We start from the raw sequence: 16,254 nt of genomic DNA, 5'->3' as shown, positions 1-16,254 counted from the left end.
TAGTTGTTGTAATACAGGTAGTAATATAATAACCCTTCATAGCATCTGCAGTGTTAGGCAAAAACTAAGTGCTTTGCATGTATTAACTCACTTAATCCATGCAACAACCCCACGAGATAGACATTATTATCCTCATTTTACTGATGAGGGATTGAGGCACAGAGAAGTTAGTAACTGACTACTCCACTGGTACAAATAGCTGGTAAGTGGCAGAGCTAGGAATTGATCTGAGGCAGCCTGGCGCCAGCGTCCTTCCTCCTAACCATTATACTGTGCTGTACTTAATCGACACCCATGTAAGTAAAGGGAAATGTGAGATAAAAAATGCTTTTAACATCTTTGTGGGCTCTATGGAACTTATTATTTGTTCATTCAATGCTCCCTGTAGAATCAGTGATTACAGAGAGAACATTTAATCTCAAAGCATTCATCCCTATTTTCAAACTAGTATTTTCAGATCTGCTCTCCGAGACCTTGCATTTAGAAAAAGTACATTTGAACTTTTTAGTTGAATTGGCAGATCAAGAGCTTACAGACAGGATATTGCCTTTGAGTATTTAGACTGTATATGCTGGTCCCCTGAAGCAGTAATTTGGTTAGATCACAATGTTTCCACTAGAGTGTAGCAGTATTAGGGGTTCTGACTTCAAAGTGTGTATGTGTGTGTTTTATATGTATCTTTGTAAATAGGCCACTTCTTCACAAGTGGAGCCAATGCTATACAAATCCTAAAAATGTTTCAGAGCATTTTAATTCAAGAAATATCTAAGCATTTGAAGTAGAACTATGAGCAATGCAAAATGTTACCTTTCTGGACACTTATGATAAGTAAAATAAATAAAACAACCTGCCCATTTTTAAATGCTTAAAGTTCAGGCCTAAAGAACTCCCAGTTAATCTTGCAGAATTAGTTCTCACTTGAGCACTGATTTACATACACTTTTTATCTTTAAGTTTAAACTAATTGCCACTATTTGATAAGAAAGCCAGTGTTTTGTTTTCTCCTGCTACCTTTGTCCTGGGTTTCTTGGGTGGGTCCCCTATGCCCTGAACACAACTGCTTAGAGCACCTCTATTCCGGTGCTTTGCATCAGTCACGTGTTTGGCTGGAGGGAGGTACGGATCACCATTCCTACCTCAAATGTGCCTTTTATGGAAGCAGGTGACTGTCTCATGCTAATTTTCTTTCCCCTAGGTTTATGAAGGCTTAGACATCATCACCAACAAGGTTTCTGCCCAAGAGCAGAGAATGTGCCAGCACCACATGATCAGCTTTGTGGATCCTCTTGTGACAAATTACACAGTTGTGGACTTCAGGAACAAGGCAACTGCTCTGATATCCTTAGGAAAGACAGCAGCTAGGCTTGTGGGTGCAAGGCAGCCCAAGCCAGAAAGTTTTCTTTTCAGTGACAGTTTCTTCTAAGCAGGGGCACCCAAGACCTAACAACCCATAGGTAGCATCCCCATCTGAACTATATGGATTGAAAGATACAATGCCCTTGCTACTCAGAACCTTGTCTTCAGACTGCCACATTTAGCATCCCTTGGGCACTTATTAGAAATGCTGAATTTGGTCCTCACTCCAGACCTGTTGAATCAGAATCTGCATTTAACGAGAATCCCAGGTGATTCATAGGCATGTTAAAATTTGAGAAGCTGTTTTAGTGGCAAGAACACTGATTTAGGAACCAGAAAATCTGTGTTCTAGTCCCAGAACTACCTCTTTGGACCAAGTGGATTTTATTGGGTAGAGAGCATTTACCCCACGGAGGTTCAGTTTCCCACCCTTTAAATGAGGTTACAAAATCAGTTTATAAATATAATGGAGTTACAGTTAGAATTTAATAGGGATTGTTGGGTGAGGGAGGACTGCAAAACACCAATAAATTATTTTTTTCTAAAAATAATTTTTTTTCTGTGATCAGTGATCTTTTACTTTTTTAATTTTAATTCCAATATAGTTAACATTAGTTAACATTAGTAACAGTGTTACATTAGTTTTAACACCAATACATTTTTGAAAAGACTAGTATAAGGGAACTGCCCTTGTATTTTAACTGTTTAGACTGCCTTTAATATTTGGACTGCCAGATGGGGCTCCTGGCAGGCTCAGCTGGTAGAGCATGAGACTCTTGATCTCAGGGGTCACAAGTTCAATCAAGCCCTATGCTGGGCATAGAGATTACTTTAAAAAATATATTTGGACTGCTAGATATTAAAACATAATGAAAATTTATAATAATTATAATAGCATGGAACTTACACTAGACAGACTTATGGCACAGAGTAGAGAAAACTCAGAATACAAATTCAAATCAATGTACATACTTAGCTTATGATCAAGGTGGTATTTTAGAACAGTGGAAAAATAAAGCAGCAGTTAATAATTATTCCCGGGACTTGGGGTGCCTAGGTGACCTAGTTGGTTAAGCGTCTGACTTTGGCTTAGGTCATGATCTCACAGTTCTTGAGTTGGAGCCCCGCATCCGGTTCTCTGCTGTTCAGATCCTCTGTCCCCCTCTCTCTCTGCCCTTCCCCTGCTTGTGCATATGCACTCTCTCTCTCTCTCAAAAATAAACATCAAAAAAATAATTATTTCTAGGACAGCTAATTATTTTGGAAAAAAATAAAATCACAACCTCATTATATATGACATAAATTGCAGATGGATTTCAGAGTTAAAAATGTGTATTCTTAATGAAACTTTAAAACAAATGGGGTAATATATAATTGAGTACTTATGTGATTTTAACTACACACAGTAGAGAAGGACTTTGTAGATATCTAGTTTTTAAAAAACATTTTTTTAATGGATTTTTTAAAAAGTTTATTTATTTTGAGAGAGAGAGAGAGAGAGTACAAGTTGGGAAGAAGGAGAAAGAGACAATCCCAAGCAGGTACTGATGGTGCAGATCCTGTTGTGGGGCTCAAAACTGTGAGATCATGACCCAAGCCGAAGTCGGCTGCTTAACCAACTGAGCCACCCAGGTGCCCCTAATGGACTTTTTAACTTAATTTTTTTCCTTGTTGTGTTAAAGTACACACAAAACTTACCACTTAGCCATTTTTTTTAAGTTTATTTTTATTTATTTATTTATTTATTTAAGTTTATTTTTTTTATTTTTGGGACAGAGAGAGACAGAGCATGAACGGGGGAGGGGCAGAGAGAGAGGGAGACACAGAATCGGAAACAGGCTCCAGGCTCTGAGCCATCAGCCCAGAGCCCGACGCGGGGCTGGAACTCACGGACCGCGAGATCGTGACCTGGCTGAAGTCGGACGCTTAACCGACTGCGCCCCCCAGGCGCCCCTTAAGTTTATTTTTTGAGAGAGACAGAATCCCAAGCAGAGAGAGGGAGAGAGGATCCCCAGCAGGTTCTGCATTGTCAGCACAGAGCCCGACACATGAGATCATGACCTGAGCCAAGAAACCAAGAGTTGGACGCTCAACTGACTGAGCCACCCAGACGCCCCTATAAAGAACGCCTGGGGCGCCTGGGTGGCGCAGTCGGTTAAGCGTCCGACTTCAGCCAGGTCACGATCTCGCGGTCCGTGGGTTCGAGCCCCGCGTCAGGCTCTGGGCTGATGGCTCAGAGCCTGGAGCCTGTTTCCGATTCTGTGTCTCCCTCTCTCTCTGCCCCTCCCCCGTTCATGCTCTGTCTCTCTCTGTCCCAAAAATAAATAAACGTTGAAAAAAAAAAATTAAAAAAAAAAAAAAAAACGCCTATGGATCAATACAAAAAATACTTAAAGGGCCTTAGTAGTAATTCACAAAGGAAGAAACATAAATAATGGTAAACATGAAAAAGGGCTTGCCCTTGCTGTTAAGGCCATGCAAATCAAAATAATGAAATATTTTTTTGCCTATCAAATAGGCAGAGATTAAAATGCAGATAATAATTCTTGCTCTACCTGCTTTACAAGGCAATTGTATCAGATGAGATAATGTGTATGAAAGCCCTTGGCAAATTAAAACATATCACCAAATGTCCATTGTTGCTTTAAGACAGTTTGGTTGTTCAGAAAGAACTGATAGAAAATGGAGTTTTCATAGGGCAGCATGGGATGACTTAATCACATCACTTACAGGAATGGAGATTTCTGAGTTAAGGTAAGAACTTAGAAGCAGAATGTCAGAACTGAAAGTACTTTAAGAAGTATTCTTAGTTAGCTTTCTTTTTTTTTTTTAATGTTTTTATTTATTTATTTTTGAGAGAGAGAGAGAGAGAGACTAAGCATAAGTGGAGGGGTGGGGGCAGAGAGAGAGGGAGACACAGAATCTGAAGCAGGCTCCAGACTCTGACCTGTCGGCCCAAAGCCAGACGCAGGGCTCGAACCCACAAACCATGAGATCAGTACCTGAGCTGAAGTCGGATGCCCAATGTACTGAACCACCCAGGTGCCCCCTTAGTTAGCTTTCTTGATTGGGCAGGTGAAGATATTAGATACTGAGGCCCAGAGAGGAGAAGGGTTTTGCCCAGAATCACAATTGTTTCATGGCTTGGGCAAACAAGTCAAACCTTTTCCCACCAAATGTCACCTATCCCATGTCCCTCCCTCTTTTCCACTCTTTTTTTGGCATCTCACCATTTTACCCTTCACTTTTTACTTTCCTTGCTCCCTTTCCCTTTGTTAATCATGTTATATATTTGAATTTTTATTACAGTTACTATGTAATTGTGTGCTCCCTATGCTTAAAGGGGGAATATAGAATTTCTCTTTTAAAAAACAAATAGACAGTGTTTCTTCTTTATGATCCTTGATCGGTAACAGCTTTCTTCCCACCCCACCCCAGCCTCTTCGGGGTTAGTGGGCCTCTGATAGAAAAGAGGTCATCTATCTCTGTGCCCACAGACAGGCTGGCAGGGGGAAGAAGCATGTAAATGAGTCTTTGTCTAGGTTGAAAGTCTCTTTATCAATTATCCTTAGAAGCAAAGCCCTTCATAAAGCAGATAATTATCTGCTCAACAGAGATTCTAAAGAAGAATTCAAAGTATCAGGGATATAAAAACAATAGAGGCTCAAGTAAATTCAGTACTTACTCAATTGAAAGCAAATATTTCAGGCATTGTGGTAGGGGATTTATATGCCTTGTCACATTTAATGCTCTGAAGAATTCTGGAGAATTTTACAGGTGAGAAAACTGAGTCACTTGCCAGAGAGTTGGAGCTGGTCATTGAAATCTATTTATCTGTGGAACCCATGCTTTTCAGTTTATCTGGTGGAATCTCAAGTGGCCAAAATGTGCATTACTACCACATAATGGTGGGGACTGAGTCCAAGAACCATGGCTTAGAGAAACCAGCTTGTATTTTGCCTTAGAAGGTAAAGTCACACCACGGGCGTCACCTTGGTGGCTTCCTGAGCAGCTGACACTTGGTTCTCTGAGAGCCCTTGGGCTTGTGTTCATTAAACTGATTTGGAATACCAAGCAAGCCTTGAATTTTAGCAGCAAGGCCTAAACATTTTTAGCACTGGAAGGAATTACCATCATGCATTTGTCTCTGGTTTATGCAAGACCCTCCAGAACTAATAGGAAATGCTTCTGAGAACTCATGGGAAACAGTGAAGACTGATATCCATTCATCTTGGTTTCCACCCTTTCCCCTCTGTTCTCCAGACGAATAAATGAGTGTGGTTTCTTGCTAATACCCTCCTTCTCAGGTGAGTCAGGATGCTCTTCTTGATATTAAATATTGTGATAATCTTTCTTAACGTTCACATTGAAGATATATTTGCCCGAGACAAAATTCCTATTGTCGTGGGAGGAACGAATTATTACATTGAGGCTCTGCTCTGGAAAGTTCTTGTCAGTACTAAGGTATGTTTAGTTCACTTGTAAGTCACTGAGGAAATGGGTTCCTCTTTCTTGCCAGCTAATTTTAGTGGGAGGAAGGTTGACTTTTGCTTATTTCTTATACTCAGCAACTTAATTTTCTTACTTAATATTCTGAAGCAAGTGCAACCTCCATATGTGAAGTGTGCTCCTCCGGGGTGTGGCCTGAGGGTAAGGGCTGTGTGTGGGAAAAATGCTTCTCTGTGGATTAATTAGCATCTCCATGTAAGTTAACAGTACATCAGTCTGACTCAGCATTTCTTGGCTGTAACAATCTATATGTCAGAGAGATGTCCAACACTAACCTTTCTAATGGAGATGCTATTGCATAGGGTGGGACTTTGCAAACTGTAGTGTGCGGGCAATTCTGGTCCACTCTGGTCATTTGCTGAGAAGACTAGACTCATGGATATGTTAATACAGATGCGTTAGCCCTGGTTCCTGTTTATACTTCTGACGAGGAAGCAGGTACCTGAATACTTCCCTAGGCAGTAAGTCCTCTTTTGTTTGCTGTAGCCTCACAACACTACCACAGTGTATTGGAATTTTCTGTTATATGGTCTTTGTCTCACTATATGCCAGGACCTTCTGATTTCTCTCTATTCTGTATTCTCAACTCCCAGCAAGGTGCCTGACACACACACTGTCTCAGTGCTTGTTGAACTGTTAAATTAAATTTACTTGTAGATCTTCTTTTAATAGCCCCAGGAGATGGACACTGAGAAAGTGACTGACCGGAAAGTAGAGCTTGAAAAGGAGGATGGCCATGCACTCCACAAACGCTTAAGCCAGGTGGACCCAGAAATGGCTGCCAAGCTGCACCCACATGACAAGCGCAAAGTGGCCCGGTAAGAAAGCCTGGGCCCACTGACTTTGAGTCCCTCTGGAGTTGGGCAGTGAGTCGTTCCTTGTGCCTGGGTAATGAGAGGGCTTTGGCAACAGCAGTTAGTGGAGATTGGTGTGTTCCAGCTCACAGTTTGTGAGGCCCCCAGTTACTGCCTCAGTTCCCCTCCCTCAATAAATAATTGCACCCAACTTTGTTGTTAATTTAAAATGTATAGTACAATAGAGTTTTCCCTAGGGCCTGTGTAATCGTGCTTCATTTTCTATTTGATCTCCCCTTGTATAGCAGTTTTCCTGTAAATTTTTTCTGGCATGCAATTGGTTTACATTGTGATTTGAGTTTCATAATTAATTGTGCAATGCTGAGTTTTGCCCCAGCAGCTTTCCCAGTGGGAGGTGGATTTTATAAACCATCTCCTGGACCAGCTCACCTTTACATATGGAGGCTTTCTTGAAGGAAAGAGAGAGGTGGTGAATGAACTCATAAGGTCATGTTTTCTTAGGTTGTTTTGAAATTGCAGCTTCGTGTGTTAGGTTTATTTTTTTTGCAGTGTTGGAAATGATGCCATATCTGACAGGGTAGAGGATCTAACGAAGGACCTACTGTATGGATGATTGGTTATACAGATTAAATATAACAACATATGGTATTGATAGGGATTTTTTTAAAATGTTTTTTAATTAAAAAAAAATTTTTTTTTTACGTTTATTTATTTCTAAGAGACAGAGATAGAGCGTGAGTGGGAAGGGGCAGAGAGAGAGGGAGACACAGAATCTGAAGCAGGCTCCAGGCTCTGAGCTGTCAGCACAGAGCCCGATGCAGGACTCGAACTCACAAACTGCGAGATCATGACCTGAGCCGAAGTCGGACGCTTAACCGACTAAGCCACCCAGGTGCCCCAAAAATGTTTTTTAATTTAATTGGAGAGAGCGTGCCTGCACACGTGTGCACGCTCAAGCAGGGGAGCGGCAGAGAGAGAGGGAGAGGGAGAGAGAGAATCCCAAGCAGGCTTTGCACTGTCAGCATAGAGCCCAACATGGGGCTTGATCTCACAAACTGAGGTCTTTACCTGAGCCGAAATCAAGAGTCAGATGCTTAACCGGCTGAGCCACCCAGGCACCCCTAGATCAGTGTTAATCCTTTTTTCATTATCTCCCACCACTCCCAACACATCCAGAGCTTTTTTAGAAATTTTTTTCTAACTGTGCCTCCCTGCCCTCCATGAAATTCAATACTAAAGAATAATATTTCTTAAGGTATGGTACCCCTTGAAGTGTCACACCTCATTGTAATATCTAAGGTTTTTTGCTCCCTTGGCAATGCACATTCTAGATAAATGAAGTTTATACTTTCAGTATCCAAACATTTTATTTTAAAGCATTTTAATAGAAATCTTTCAAACATTTTTGGAAAACGGAAATATTATGATGAACATTCATTTTTATATTATTTTATGACATAATCCTAGAGCTTGGTCTTTATTATCCTCTCCTTTTATTAATCAGTTTTCTTAACACGTCTCCTCATTTTGCTACTTCTAAACTAGTAATGAGTTGAGAATTGTGTCTTAGTAAGAGTCAATAGGTTCTAATCAAGAGCTCTAGAGTCTCTTCTTTAGAGAGGACTGGAAGACTTTTCATCTTTTAGTTTGAGACTATATTCTAACCTCCAGCTAAGTGAGATTATCTGTTACTACATATTTTCCCTCATAAGTCGTCTTTGAGTGACCATGGTATGGAAAGGCAAGGGGTCTCTATTCCTGTGTTAGAATTTCACACAAGTAGAATTGGGTCAGGGAGGGAAGGATCACTTTCAAGCTAATATGTTGCAATCACCCAGAGTGGTAGAGTATAAATTTGAGAGTTAAATTACTTAGTGCTTCATAACATAATAGATACGGACAGGCTGGATGGTAGCTTAAGAATACGCATGTGAGTTCTTTCTTCAATGATCTTTGTGCTAGTAGAGTACTAAATTAGTTAGACGTGTTCTTCATTAACTTTAGACATATTTAAAAAGAAAGTTGATGAGCTGGATATACAACATACTTTTGTAACTGTGGGAAAGGCATCCCAGCGAGACTGGGCTTGTTGGCTTGTAACAGTCTCCCAAATAAGCTCTTTTACTGCTTACCTGAGGGTGAGTGAGTCCCATTCTGTCTGTGTAGAAGAAGCCTGTTGTTTCTGAACCTAACTGATTTCAGAAAAGTTAATTTAGTATGTTTAGAAGAATAGTATTATTCTTACTTTATCCTAAGTTTTCTTTAGCATTGTTTCTTTTTTTTTTTTAAATATTTTTAATGTTTATTTTTGAGAGAGAGAGACAGAACATGAGTGGGAGGAGGGGCAGAAAGAGGGAAACGCAGAATCTGAAGCAGGCTCCAGGCTCTGAGCTGTCAGCACAGAGCCAGACTCGGGGCTCAGACTCATCAACCGCAGGATCATGACCTGAGCCGAAGTTGGACGCTTAACCGACTGAGCCACCCAGGAGTCCCAGGATTCCTGCATGGCTTTGGGAGCTTATGCAATGAAAGTGTTCTATAATAAATAGCCTCTTTCCTTGTTTCACTTGAGAATCAGTATTTTCTAATGGTTTTTATGGGTATGCCCTCCCCCCTTTTAAATGACTTAGGAGCTTGCAAGTGTTTGAAGAAATGGGAATCTCTCATAGTGAATTTCTTCATCGTCAACACTCGGAGGAAGGTGGTGGTCCCCTTGGAGGCCCTCTGAAGTTCCCTAACCTTTGCATCCTCTGGCTTCATGCTGACCAGACAGGTAAAAGCCCTTTGATGCCTTAGAGTCCATCTGAGATAGAGCTTATTATATTACTATGTATAAAATACTTAGAACCATGAGTGGCTCGTAATAAGCACTAAACAAGAGTTAGCTATTAATTTAATTACCATTATTCATTGACTTAATGAGGTACTTTGTTCCCTTCCCCTGGGTGTCTGTCTGGAATGGAAAGAAGGATAGCGCTGGCAGTAGGCTAAGATAGCGAGGCTGGATAAGATGAGATGGTGGCGTGAGTACGAGACTGCCATCCAGGGAAGGTCTAAAGAGAAAGAGAAGGAAGGCTCTGTAGTAGGAGGTCTGACTCCCTGGATTGGCTGGATGGAGGTTGTATCACTGATTATTCTAGAAGCAGCAGGCCTGAGAAATGGGTATGATAGTCAGTTAGCTAGCCTGATTATGGGGTTTCTTTTGTTTTGTTTTGTTTTCTTTTGCTAAAGATGATCATGCCCTGTGATAGTACTAACTTCATCCAGCTAGCATTCAGTAAGCTTTCAATGAAATGCCAAGTACACTACAGAGTACTTGGATTTCAGAGATGAATATGAAACAGTGCCTGTTTTTTAGGAGCTCCCAGTCCAGCGGGGTGCAAACAAGATAGATCCTACATTGTGATAAATGCTGGGCTAGAAAGTGCTGTGAGGCCACAGACAAGGGATGATGAGCACTCTTCTGGGGGCATCCAGGGACCCATTTTTAAAGGTAACCTATGAGCTAGGTCTAGTATATGTGAACAGTATAGTGTAGCGATTAAAAGCACAGTCTGTGAGCCAGACTGGATTCAGATCCCTGCTCCACCGTCTTCTGGCTATGTGAATTTTAAGGCAAGTTAGTGTACCTTCCTGTGCCTCAGTTTTCTATTCTGTAAAGTAGAAATAATGATAATAAAATAATAGTAGTAATACATACATCTTCATTGAAGATTAGATGAAATAATACACACAAAGTGCTCAGAATGTGCTTAACATGCGATAAGTCCTTAATAAATGCAAACTTTTTAGGAAGATAGGAAAAAAGGTTACTGTTACTGCAGGCTGAGAAGTAGCAATGGCAGATAATGTAGAGCATGATGGAAATGATGAAAATTTGTGGTTCAATTAATCTCAGGTGCAAGTTTATAGAAAAAGATAATATTTAACGGATTTTTAAAAATTAAAACATGTATTGCAGTTCAGCATAAAATAATGGAATCTGACTCATAGTGAAGCTCTCTTTGACCTCCACATCTGAATGAATATGACCCCTTACCCTTTGCTCCTTTGTCTGGCTCAGTAGTTCACAGTGTACCTCGGATGGGCTTGGATTAAAGTTTTTGTTCCTATCCAAGGTGTTATCTGAAAGTTCTTAAATGTGAAATAACACCAAGTTAGAGTAACAAATATAATGGAAAAAAGTAAGAAGAGTAAACCAGGGGTCTCACAGCTGCCTCTAAAGTAAACAATGAATACACATCCCATAATAAAATATTTGTCCTTCCTAATAGCTATAATTGTATGCTTCTCTTTATATAATAAGACACGTGCTTCATTCTGGCTGTTTTATTGAAGTGCAGAGTCTTAAGTATGATAAAAATAATATGAATTATTCTATAATCTTTGGAGTGTGAACCCTTTCTTCCACTTGAACAAATGTTCTTCTTCGTGGCAGCCCGTCCATTCATCGTGTAAGTGTCTAGTGGGCACCTGTGACAGACTTGCTGGTTGATGGGCTAATTTGATTGAAGTTCTAGATGAGCGCTTGGACAAGAGAGTGGATGATATGCTTGCTGCTGGGCTCTTGGATGAACTAAGAGACTTTCACAGGCGCTATAATCAGAAGAAAGTTGCAGAAGATAGGTGAGGATTTGGCTATTACTTTGACCTACTCTCCATCCCTTGCTTATGGTCAAAAGACCATAAGTGTACTGGCTTTGGATCTACTTGTTTATTATTAGCCTTTGTCCTTGGCATTGGCAAGGTTTGTTGGAAGGAGGTTTGGTGTACTTGTTACCAGTTGCACTTTCTAATCTGTCAGACATTCTTGGGAGTTAATTTTCAAGGGAATTAGCCAGGGAGCTGGTGCGGGTCGGGGTGGGGTGGAGGAAGGTGGTTAGAGAGGCAGGATCTCGGTTTCTCATCTATGAGATGAAATGGCTAGATCCTCTCCAAGGCCCCTGCTAGCTCTCAGATGCAATGGCTCATCTGCTGATGCTCTCCTATTCCCAGCCAGGACTATCAACATGGTATCTTCCAATCCATTGGCTTCAAGGAATTTCATGAGTACCTGGTCACTGAGGGAAAATGCACACCAGAGACCAGTAACCAGCTCCTAAAGAAAGGTGTGAATTCCTCCATTAAACCTAGCCTTGGACATCCTTGGGTGCCACAGTATCCTGCTGGTATGGTCTGAGAAAGAGCTGAGGCCAGAAGAGTCCCAAATGGCCTTCAGCTCAGAATTGAGATTCTTGTCTACCAGGTGTCTTCCAGTGTGCTGCTATGGTTAATTTTCTCTTCTTCTGGGCTGGGAGGGCTTGCCTTTCATCTGGGTGAGAACTTACAGGTTCTTAGACCTACTTTGCCTTTCAGGTATTGAGTCTCTGAAACAGGTGACCAAGAGATATGCCCGGAAGCAAAACCGATGGGTTAAAAATCGCTTTTTGAATAGTAAGTCTCATGTTTTTCCTTATCCCCTGGGTCTGTTTCCAATGGATGTCCTCACCTCGCCCGGAAAAGAAAGGAACTTTAGTTTCTGGACCTGTTCTAAGACTTGGGGACCTGATCTGGGGGAGGGTCCACTGCATAAATGACTGTCTAGGGATACTTTTTTGTAATGTCTCAGAGAACAAATTAAATCTTTCCAGTGAGGAAAGATGTGTTTCCCATGTGTTCCGCCTTACACCTTGAACACATGGGTGTTGCCTGCAAAACAGGCAAGAGCATAATAGCAACATCTTAGCAGAGTCAGTGCTCAGGGTTGATTTTAGCTTCACATTTTGTACCTGAAGTGCAGTCAGCTTTCTATAGGAACACTCTCCTAATTAAAATGGTTCTGGGGCACCCAGCTGGCTCAGTCAGAAGAGCATGTGACTCTTGATCTCGGGGTCGTGAGTTTGGGCCCCATGTTGGGTGTAGAGATTACAAGAAATAAATAAACTTTAAAAAAAAGAAAAAGAAAATGGTTCTTAGGCCAGACAAGCAGTGTAGAGTCAGACCGTCACCAGCTCTCCCTGCATCGCCTTCATTTTCAGGTATGTGGTGCTTTAGAATGCTGCAGCCTTAGCTTCAGTTGAACAGCACTTTTAAGGAACAGGGAAGGAAATTCTTGTTTATTTGACCCTATTCTGTGTCCTTGATGCTAAATTTGGTGCTATACATATATTCCTGAGCCTGCGGGATAGGTGTTATTCTTTTATTTTTGCAGATAAGGAAATGGAGGCTTCGAGAAGTTAAATATCTTGCCAAAAACCTGCCAGCTGAATAAGCTGTATTGAATGCAGGCCTAACCCCCCCCCCCCCCCCACACACACACACACTGTACTTCATAGCACTCTTCTTGTTTCCTGTAGCTATAACTTTAGCTAGACAGCGTTGGTATTGGGCCTCAGGTAAGAAATGGTGTGGTTATGAGCCAAATGGAGATTGATTTAAAAGAGATTGAATACCAGTGAAACACCAACTCTATCTTATAGGCACTTTTTAAATATGCTTCTAAATCATCCCGTTTACCTTTTGCCATTAGACTTCTGCTTTCAGTTATAGATAAGAACAGCTGAGGCCTCCGCTCTGCTCTTTAGTGTCTCTGAACACAAGCACCTTGGTCCATGTTGTTGACCACCGATAGCTACAGTTTTTTCTCCTGCTCTTGCTCTCTGCCAGACCTCTCTAGCATAGTTCTGGCACCATCAAGCTCTATATACTTCCTTCTCCTTACCCTGTTTTCTCTGCATGCCCTTTTAGATAGGTGAATTCTTTGCTTCAGCTAAAATTGAAATTGAATTGCGCCAACGGAAACTCACTACTACAGATTTCTAATGCAGCTTCTCTTCTCCCCAGGGCTAACAATTAATCTGTAACAAAAGATGTTTTTTTTTGTAATGATTTGAAACTTCCTCCTGTGGTAAAGCCACAGTAACTCCCCCATCTCTGAGTCCGGAGGGATTGATGGCCCAGAGCATCATCTGCCCATTCCTCATTCATGTGTATGTCGGCACAGTCCTGGTGCTAGAGTGAAAGGCGCAGCTGCCTTGTAAACCAGGAGCTGAGTGTGATTGGCCGGGGCTAATCTGCGGGGATATGGTTCTGGCAAGAAGCCAGAGGGACTTCCCCGCCCCAACTTGGCCTTGGACCCAAGCCAGAAATAGCAGCTGGGAGCCGAGAACTTGTTGAAAGGTGCTTAGACAGGGCACAGAAGCCCAACAAAGGACTCAGAGGGGAAAGGAAAATATAGAGTGGCCTGAAAACAGGTGCAGAGCTTAGCCAAGGCCAGGTGTGCTGTGGATGCTGCCTGCACCCTCCTGGTCTCACCTTTCCGTGTGGTGGCAGGTGCAGCCCAGGCCATTTTATGAAGAATCTTATTTGTGGTTGGCACAATCAAAAGGCCAGCACCTGCCAGCCGTTGGCATCCTAAGGACTTTGATGTTTTTGTCCATGGGGAGATGCTCTTTGCCTTTAGGCAACTGACTTAACCTAGCGGTGGAAGGCAATGTAGTGTGTCTATAGATGGGGTAGGCTACCAGCGGAGACCTAACATGGTTGGCTCCAGTGGATGAAATGCCTGTAGCTGTACCCTAGGCGGTCTCCAGTCTCCTCTCCATTCAGAAGTGTTTACCAAAGGGTGTTTTCTTGAATACTCCTGTAGATCTGTTTCCTAAAAGAAAGGGGCTCAACTAGTTCAATTTCAAGGCTTTCTAGTTCTCAGATTTAGTGGCTCATTGGCTGATAATTCTTCTGTTCCCAGTCCCCGATTATCGGTATGGTGTCAATGAGTTTCATGAATGCCATACTGCTGAGGGAATATATACAAACCCGAGACTAGTGCCTGTTCCTCAAGAAAGCTTTGAACTCTCTTGCCACAAGAGCAACATCACTGTAAGATGATAGGGAACTTAGAACAGGCATTTACTTCAAGCTGTTAGTTTATTTACTCCTGTGATGTGCTGTCTTTATATCACTGGAGCTATTACTCCATTCTGTTTTTCTGACTGATCTGGAAGATCCTGTCTCTGTAAGTCTGAATTATACAGCTAGGCTTGTTAACTATAGATCAGTGAGCCTTCTAGGTCATTTTTGAATTGCATGTAGTTGTTTGTTCATATTTCTGGTTAGAATGAATGGCATGGTCAGCATGTTTATTCCTTTGGCTCCATATATGTCTCTTGAGGATTCTGGAGTCCTGGGCGCAGAATGGATTGGGTGTCAGAGGCTGACCTGTCACGTCTTCTCTTTGTCATTATTAGGACCTGGTCCCAGTGTCCCCCCAGTCTATGGCTTAGAAGTATCTGATGTCTCGAAGTGGGAGGAATCTGTTCTTGAACCTGCTCTTGAAATCGTGCAGAGTTTCATCCAGGTGATTATTAATCACAGTACTGCCTTTTGTCTGGCTTTCAGAGGGCTTTCCTCAGCTGGCACCTTTGTTAGTATGTCAGGGAACCAAGTTTTCTTTTCCATGGAATAGAGCAGAAGCGCTAGCTGCTTTTAGATCCCTGGAGGCTGTGTTTCTGCTTTCACATTTAGAAAGGTTGTTGCTAAAATCTGTCCATCATATCTACCTGCTCTCTGGAATGAGAAAAAGGAATCTTGGGAAAATCCCACTCCCCTTAATATCAGAGAATAACATCCAAATCTCTTTGATTCAGTTGCTTTTCCCCCCATCTCCCCCACTCCCCCAACCCCGTTCTTTCAGGGCCACAAGCCTGTAGCTGCTCCAGTAAAGATGCCGTGCAATGAAATGGAGAACAAGAGAAGTTACCACATGTGTGACCTCTGTGATCGAATCATCATTGGGGACCGTGAATGGGCAGGTAGAGTCTGGGGAAGGGCATGGAGACATCTGTTAAGGGTGGTTCACAGTGACTTCATGCAATTTAAGGTCTTTGGTAGGTTGAATGCTGGGGTCTGCTTATTAATAAAGGGACGGGCAGATTCCTCTAAGAGCCTAAGTACTCAAATTTCATGGACACTTTCCCATATCTGTGGGAGAGTTATCTGTGTATTCTGAATTTTAAAGGAAGGTCGTATGCCCTCCAACTTCAGCTAGAGTAGATATTTTATACTGAGAGGACTGCAGTTAACTTTCCAGAGCTCCTTTGACTTTCCTGATCCTACCTCCTAGGAGTTTCTGGGCCCTTCATGTTTAGACCTCAGTGCGGGTGAGGTAGGAGTATAAGGGAAGCCAGCCAACTCACCCAGGAGACCCAGACGCAGAGCCAGCTGTGGGGAGGCGGGAGGACGTGCTCCTCCTGAGTACACCCTTTGCAAGCAGGGTCTCTTTGGTAACTGTTAGGGTATTGTGTTGAGGTTGTGGTGATGCTGAGACTGTGATGGAGAGTGTTGAGAGGAGCGGTGGCAGCTGACTGTCCCACACGGATAAAGATGGTGATCGGTGATCAAAGGGTGCTGTCTTCTTTCAAGGCACTCATGACCACCCAGCAGCGGCCCTGCCCTAAAGCTCTCTTTCCCTCTTGGAGCCTGGATCCACCTCTGCCACAGATTCACACCCGCACTCCCCTGTCCGATTCCTCTGGTCCTCTCGTCAGAGCCCACAAAGGCCCGGGGCCTCCAAGCCTTCAGCTCACACTGTATTTGG

The 16,254-nt window shown here is 42.3% G+C and overlaps 1 protein-coding gene across 13 annotated transcripts in view; it reads left to right on the top strand.

Annotated features, from left to right (window-relative positions):
* TRIT1 (tRNA isopentenyltransferase 1) overlaps positions 1 to 16,254 on the top strand; it is a 63,266-nt gene that overhangs the window by 24,562 nt on the left and 22,450 nt on the right. For 7 of the 13 annotated variants that reach the window (XR_006713326.1, XR_006713327.1, XR_006713325.1 and 4 more), the window contains exons 2-11: positions 1,196 to 1,336; positions 5,722 to 5,820; positions 6,538 to 6,683; positions 9,311 to 9,453; positions 10,039 to 10,173; positions 11,195 to 11,306; positions 11,676 to 11,788; positions 12,036 to 12,113; positions 14,906 to 15,015; positions 15,352 to 15,469. Coding sequence is in view for 8 of the 13 variants with exons in the window: in XM_045482299.1 (XP_045338255.1) it covers positions 1,196 to 1,336; positions 5,722 to 5,820; positions 6,538 to 6,683; positions 9,311 to 9,453; positions 10,039 to 10,173; positions 11,195 to 11,306; positions 11,676 to 11,788; positions 12,036 to 12,113; positions 14,906 to 15,015; positions 15,352 to 15,469 (1,195 nt within the window). In the remaining 5 variants the exon portion in view is untranslated. The other 6 variants (XR_006713329.1, XR_006713328.1, XM_045482302.1 and 3 more) reach the window with 6 other exon arrangements.

This window comes from Leopardus geoffroyi, chromosome C1, assembly GCF_018350155.1.
Source record: "Leopardus geoffroyi isolate Oge1 chromosome C1, O.geoffroyi_Oge1_pat1.0, whole genome shotgun sequence".
Lineage (NCBI taxonomy): Eukaryota > Metazoa > Chordata > Mammalia > Carnivora > Felidae > Leopardus > Leopardus geoffroyi.
Note: the sequence above shows the minus strand (reverse complement) of the source record. Positions and strands in the feature narration are given on the sequence as shown.